Below are 7709 nucleotides of genomic sequence, written 5' to 3'. Positions count from 1 at the left end.
AGAAGAGGTAACCTTTGGAATCGTGAAAGGAAAAGAGGACGTTACAATCTACGTTGTTGCAAAAGACGCCCCTTCCACACGCGCTGCTTCAAAGCTTTGACAATGAAACAACCTTGACTGACATTGATGGAGGGTCGGTGTCGTCTTAATGCTTTCAAGCATGAAACACTCTGGAGAGAAGGAGATGTTTTACAGAAGAAGAAAAAAAAATGAATAAAGGCACACTCTGTCTTTGAACACACTTTTATTCAATTATGCCAAAAGCACAACAGGTTGCTACACAACAAGGCTTTATGCAGGAGATGAACACAGCAGTAGTTGTACAGCAGTCTGCTCCCACTCTTTGCTTTAGTTCGCGTTTAGCTACTTTTAACACAGACTGGCACAGAAATAACACACAGCTTTTGAGGTTAAACCTCTCAAACAAAGCATCCACACTTTGTCTTTCAGAGAATGTGTAGTCATTGGAAAAGAAAAGGAAAAAAAAATTGTGACAGTGGAAAGCAAAAATAATAACAGGAAAAAGTAGACTTCCCCCGCTTTGAAGAGCTTGCAGCGCTAGTGACTGCAAGCAGAGGGGAAGCTAATCACTGCCTGCTAGAGACCGGTTAATCCCAGTGGAGCCAGTGAGGCGGCAGTGCAGTAGATATGTAGAGAAGAAAGGCAGTGACACAGCTGATGTGTGAGCTCTCTCCACTGCGGGTGGTTAAAAAAAAACAGTGGAGGAGCCCGTGCAGAAACCTGCGATTCCCGCTCAGAGAGCAGCGCTGAGATTGTCTTGTAAAAGGCTAACCTACATGGAGAGATGCACAACCACAGCAGATGTGATGTGTTCACAATCCTGCACACCAAACAATAAACATCCAGGGCCGGACTTAAGAAAAAGAGGGACAGAGGCAGTAGCCTGGGGGCACTGCATTTTGGGGTTGTTGTTAAAGATGCAGAATGTAACTTTTAAAAATAAAACAAAAAAACATGTTTCTTTACATATTTGTTAAAACTGTCACTATGTTGTGATATTATAAAACAGTTGATCTGTGGAAGAAGTTAAGCTCCTCTGCCTTCTCTGTGAGGTCCTACTGCTGTCGGCAAAAATACACCAGTCAGTCAGAAACAACCAATCAGAGCCAGGAGGAGGGGTCTTAGCACTGTCAATCATCTTCATGTATGTGCTGCTCACACCCTTCTTGTTATCTGCTTTGCTGCAGCTCCTTCCTGACAATGGAGCTTGCCGTGAACATGCAGGCTAGTAAGCATGACCACCAATTGACGGCGAGTAAACAGTCTTCCTGTAATTATCAGCCGTTTCCTCCCCGTTAGCGTAGCTGCAGCTCATACATCAGAGTGATTGACAGCACTAAGACCCTCCTGCTGGCTCTGACGGAGCAGTGTATTTCTGCATTTGGCAGTAGGACCACAGCTCTAGCATAGGTGGTACAATATTTTGGGCCAACACGTCTCTTTTCAGCAGACACAGTTTACATGTCTACATCATGTAATAAAATTTGACTTCATAAAATATAATATAGGATCATGCAAAAAAAATCAAAATAAAATACATTTCCAATGGATAACTATTCAATTATGCTAATTGACTTAGAATTTCAACACAATAATCTACATTGAAATAAATATATACATTTAAATAAAACATAAGCTATGCAACATGTTAGTCACAATAAGTTTTTTTTTTTTTACTTCATTCATAAACATTACTTTAATCTTTCACTGGAACGGATTTACCCTGTGGGCCCACATTCTCCTAAATCCAGCCCTGCACACATGTTCACCCAAACACGCCTAACCACTCAAACACACACATAGATCTCGTATATTTGACTAAATAGCTCATATGTAAAGTATTTAAATTTAAATACTGTATATATGCATATATCTTATACATGTGACAATTTTTAACTTTTTTTTCCTCAGGACGACTGAGAAAACGAGCAACAGATTCACGAATCCTAAAACCTAAAGTCAGTTAGATAGAAGAACAACGAAACATCTGAACTCACAACACTAAAAATATCTCGAAAATTTATAAGACAAACTTGTGCCAAAAGATGCCACAACAAACTGCAGTGAAAGACCGTCACAGAAAAGGCACAGCATTTGACAAGAGCACTGAAGGACTACTCACACACACACACACACACAAAAAAAATGAACACCTGGCAAAATATCTACTCACTTGTTACATTTTTGTAAACGTATACAACTTGTCCTCACCCTCCCGTACAGGTAACTAGAATAAACCTCACGTCGTTTCTTTTTTAAAATTATTTTTAAAACATTATTGTTGCTTCCTTTCTGAAACCGCTCCCGTTGCCTCAGTTTTCTGCTGGAGTCTCTTTGGCAGCCGCTGCAGCTGAAACGGGTCAGAGAAATAGGTTTTAGATTCAGTACAGTGGAGTATGCCAGCTACCATGCAATGTATTTATATTGTGGGAGATCTGCAAAAAGTAGCCCACGACTTGGAAGGAAAACGACATTTTCTTTGTGCAAATTTAATAAATCAAAATGCAAAGAATGTGTCATGCATTCGTTTTTAACCTCGTTTTTACTGATTATGCTCAGATAAGTCCAGTACAACCATTTGCTTCGTATGTACCAAATAGAGTTCACCTGCATGTAGCTGAATTTCAGTACAAACGAGTTCCGTAAAAGGACTTAGAGAAGTTTATGTGAACAAACAGCATCACGAGAAACGCATCTCAGACAAGTTGGGAAGAGTTAAGACAGATTTGTGTTTTAAAAATACATTCTACGCTGTGAAAATTCAACAGAGCGCTGTTTAATTATTCAAAAATAGAAAGGAGATGAGAAAATCGGCAAAACTACCAAGTCTCCTGATAAATTGATAGACCAGGCAAGAAAATAATTAGAAACAGCCAAAAGGCAGTGGGAGACCAACTATCAGTCACACACTCTACTAATTTTTGCTTTGAAGACAAGTAGTAAGAGGAAAGGGATTGCTGAAGGAAAGCATAGGAAGTACTGTGGAAGGCATAAGAAGATGATCAAGTCAATAAAGTCGAAAAAAAAATACATTGGATTTTGTGGTTATTATGGGACAAAACGGCATGAAAATGTGCACATCTTCCATTAGGATTAGTTCTTAATAGAGGGAAAATTAAATTATGTATGCAAAAAAAGGCACCACCAGCTTGGATTTTCATCATGTTACATTTTTACTTTATCAATAAATTTGGTGAAGTTTTAGTCTTAACATCTGACAGAAATGACTTTAACCTGAAGTAACTCAGGTTCTGACACGGACTTAGAGTTTTTACAAGTCCACAGTGTCACCACTGAGACTGTTTCAATTGAATGTGCTTTGAAAGTCAAAAAATGCAGCATGTCTGAGGTTAGCTTTAGAAAATGATCAATTACTCTGTTCTTATTTTCATTATGAGGACCCAGGTTAAACTTATTGCTCAGCAGACCTTTACGTTATTTATTCAACACTTTGCAAAGCTTGAAAATCGCCAAAACAAGGACTTTTTGCTCTCTTAAAGTAAAATATATATATATATATATAATACATAAAAAAAATAAACATTCAGATAGAATTTTTAATGACCTTTGATGGAATATGAGACTGCTAAGAATACACATTATTTAAATATTTCATAGCAGTAGACATGACATGTTGAAAGCTAAGCAAGCAAAACCTAATGCTAAAGAAAAGGGGTTTGCTAAATTCAACACAGAATTTGTTATGTGTATTTTGGTCGCTCTCAAAGGCATCAACTTATATTTATGTTATTGTTACCCTTGGTGACAATGAGGTTCTCATCTTGCGCCTCCTCGTCTCCAGGGGCTCTGCAGAGAGAGTTTACAGGTTGTCAGCATTACTAACTAATGATAGACAAAAACGTTAACGGTCTGTTATGACCAAGTCTTCTTCTTCTTCTCTTCAGCTCAGCAGAAACTCACCTGGGCTTCTGTTTTCCTCCACAGCGGCATCGTCGACCTACAAGCAGACACAAATCATTGCCTGACCTCTAAATATGTCATAAGAATGACGTGTTTCTTACATTATCATGGTTGAAAATGTAAAGAAGCGCTAATATAAATACAAGGACATCCTGTGAGACCTCTATTTTTGATTCTGTTTGAAATTATTTTGAGTGCACGTAGATGTGATCAGACAGAGAAAGCAGAAATATTCTTACTGAGGATTAGAAGGATGCCCAGCATAAACAGGATCACAGCAAACGTCAACCCCCCAATTCTCAAACTTTCATAATCTGGAAAAAAAGAAGAAGAAAAAAGAAATGCAATAATTTATGCATCTTGTAAAGAAATGTGTGAGCTATTGATTTCATACATGTGTCTGACAACACTTTGGTCACTCAGCATTTGCAAGTCGTCTGCTTTAAACTTACCGTAAATAAAAGGATTTTCAGCCACTGAATGCTCCTCTGTGAACGTAAAGAACAAAGAAAATCTTATAGGACAAATAAAAGTATGTGCTATTCTCAGTTACATTTTAAATACATTTCAAAGTAATTTAATGATATCTCTTAAAATACATTTTTAATGTATTGCCCACCTGTAGCTGAACTCATTTAAGGAAATTGTCACAAAGTGTATTAGACATATCAGCCAGAACATTCATCTCAGAGCACACTCCTCCTGGGGGCTGCTGTGCAATTTCCCAGATGAACTCTGGGAAATTGCAAATCAGACCTCCTGCGGTTTCCGTTCTGCAGCGGCTTTACGTCTTGCCAGTCTTCCATGAATCCTTCTACAGATTCTTCCACCAAGCTGTGGATGTCTGCAGCTTCGAAAAGGTTTCTATTGGCCTGATGGCTGCTTCTCTTTTTAATGCTTTCCTGCACCAGCCGTCGGTTTGATGGCTTCCCAGCTGTGACATTTTTCTTTTTTTTTTCCCATTTTGTGTAATAGATTGAACTGGACTCTATGAGATGATCAAAGTTTTATAACCTAACAACTTTTCCTCTGACCTACAAGTTTTGTTTCTTGGACTTTATGATCATGATGTTTGACCACTAAAAAAGAAAAACCTGTGGCTGCCATTAACAGTTGTATTTATACCTAGATTAAATTTCACACAGCCGGATTGTATTTTCTAAATGCACGGCTCATGACGTCAGTCTATTATACAGGATTTAAATTAGGTGGTAAAGAGGACAAAACAAATTACATTTCATATTTTCATTGGTGAAAAAAAATGAAATCATATATATTATTCACTTCCACTTCACAATGAAGACCTGTTTTTTCTCTCTCTTGTTTCTTTCGAATAACAACAACAAAATGGTGTGTAAAAAAAATCCAAAAAAGTTCCTAAAAGAGAGCAGGGATAAAGGTTTATCCAGTCTTTACCCCAAAGCTTGCCTATATTTTCTAGTCTACTTAAACTACTTTAAATCACCTGAAATCCTATCAACATACATTTAGATTTGTGGCTATGATGTTATAAAGTAAAACAAGTTTAAGAGGAATTAATGCTTTACAATACTTTGTAGGGCATCCTCTTCAAAGCTAAGTTTTCCTCAATAGTATTTTGAACTTCTGTTGGACTTTGACCAAAATAAATATTTTTTTTTCCTACTAGAAATAAGTTAAAACCAGTATAAATAAACTGCCTAAGTCCAAAAACACACAACAGGAACAACATTGGAGAGGCTCAAGAACAACTGATCAAGATCAACTAGTTAAGCAGTTTTAATTTGGTCAAAAAAAAGAGAGAAAAAATCACTAATATGGTATTGACATTTTTCCCACTGTTTACTCTTGTGCACATGTCTTTATGGGGATGATCTAGAAACCAAATGTTCAGTTTTAACCCTGTTAGTCAATGTAGGGCACTCACCCATAACGCTGGGGTCTGATTCAGCTGAAAAGCACAGACAAGATGGGGAGGTTAGAGGAAGACTGAAGGAAAAAAGAGGCAACACAGGAGATGAGATGGAAATGACTTGGTGTATGTTTGTTTTCAAAAGTGTCTCAAAATGGCACAGGTTATATTTTTAAGCAGGAAAAGACTATTTTATATATCATTATATGTTAAGAGACCTCACACATTGAGTGGGTGAGCCAGTGTGTACATCTGACTCATGAAGCCTTTAGGTGGTAATTGATATTTTTGCTAAACGTCTCACCAAGGCTGGCTTTACTCCCCCCAACCCCCAAAGCAACCCTGCCTGCTCAAACAGCGCCTCCTTATGGGTGCTTTGCGAACGTGCAAGCGTGTTTCTTTTCGGTAAGCAGGGGAGCACTTACCGGCTACACACACCAGGAGTGAGGAGAGGAAGAGCAAAACCGTCTCCATGGCAACTGTTGACAGAGTAAGAAAGAGTGAAAGGGAGAGAAGACATAAGAAACTCCAGTGAATGAGGTAAAAGCACACACTGCTACAACCATATGTATTTGCATATGTCTCTTGGAAATAAAAATATTTGATTGTTTTCGCATTAACACTTAAGGCGTAAATTCAAATTTATAATCAACAGGAACCAAATGACACATCGTCAGCTGCGTCCAAACCTCTGGAGGTTGACAGATGTTTAAAAGCCCGCAGATGTATATAAATATATATATATATATATATATATATATATATATATATATATATATATATATATATATATATATATATATATATATATATATTTTTTTTTTTTTTTTTTTATCCTGCATAATTATCCATGTTTATCAGGTTCAGCCTCTTCCAAGCAGACAGAAAGCTACCGTCCCATAGGACAACACGTAACCTTGACCTATTTTCATATAGACTGCTCAGTGTGCTCACACACGCATCCGCTGTGTCTCATACCGTATGTGCTCTGAATCAACCATCACCATTTATATCTGACCCGTTTCCAGGATGAATTGGTCAAAATAAACCAATTCCCACATCGTCTGTCTCTACATGTTGAAAAGGAAATTCTGAAGGCAATCTAAAGCCACACTTAGCAGGGCTTCACAGTTTAACAACGCTCAGGATCCTGAAGGTTTTATTACGTCTCCTGCTTCACCGTTCCTGTTTTAAAGGGCTAAACGGGTCGCAAACCTCACCGTTTGACTCGCTGCAGGTCTGTTCAGGTCCATTTGGCTGCTCGTTCTTTCCGAGCCTCATTATGGTATCAGCAGAAACAAATCATAAGCGTCAAACATCGCGTTGCGGCACATGTACACTCACTGTGTCAGCCTTTTTATAATTATGTATGCTGTTCTAATCCTTAATTCCTTTTTCTTTAGGTTAGTTCCTGCTGCAAATGTGTTTACACAAAAGTGTTTATATCAAAGTTACAAATAATTGAGCATTTTCATCAAATTTGGAATGGACCAGAGAGATACATCATTTTATAAGTCATATGTAGCGTTCTATTGTCTACCTTATAAGCTAATCTGAACGACAGTGTGTCACATTTGCATATTTTAAGAGGCTTTTTGTTTTCACAGCGGATTTGATGACTGAAGGTTGTCCCCAAACTGCACGTCATACATGTTCAATTCAAATATCTCATTTAACAACGCTTTGACCTTATATTTGTATCTCATTCATTTTTTAGAACATTATTTCCAATTTATTTGGTGAATTCTAGTCCTTATTTAAATGTTTTTATGTGTTTTCCTGTCGTGCTTTCACCTTCTTTAACTCAATTTGTTTTTATCTATTTCTTCATTCTAAGCCTTATTTGTCTTCATAATAGACCCCTTTAAAAATCGCA

General features: G+C 37.5%; 1 protein-coding gene across 1 annotated transcript; it reads right to left on the bottom strand.

Annotated features, from left to right (window-relative positions):
- Positions 1-231: 231 nt before the first annotated feature.
- Positions 232-7114, bottom strand: fxyd6 (FXYD domain containing ion transport regulator 6). Its single transcript, XM_088012132.1, has 7 exons — positions 7054-7114; positions 6259-6312; positions 5849-5872; positions 4182-4262; positions 3943-3979; positions 3779-3828; positions 232-2371 (listed from the first exon to the last, which is right to left on the bottom strand). Exons 1-7 carry the CDS (start codon positions 7112-7114, stop codon positions 2334-2336), a joined length of 345 nt encoding a protein of 114 aa, XP_087868258.1. The 3' UTR covers positions 232-2333.
- Between the last annotated feature and the right edge of the window lie 595 nt (positions 7115-7709).

The sequence above is a fragment of the Poecilia mexicana genome, unplaced genomic scaffold (assembly GCF_051168715.1).
Source record: "Poecilia mexicana isolate PSO_F unplaced genomic scaffold, ASM5116871v1 scaffold_13, whole genome shotgun sequence".
NCBI lineage: Eukaryota > Metazoa > Chordata > Actinopteri > Cyprinodontiformes > Poeciliidae > Poecilia > Poecilia mexicana.
This window is presented reverse-complemented; position numbering and strand designations above follow the sequence as displayed.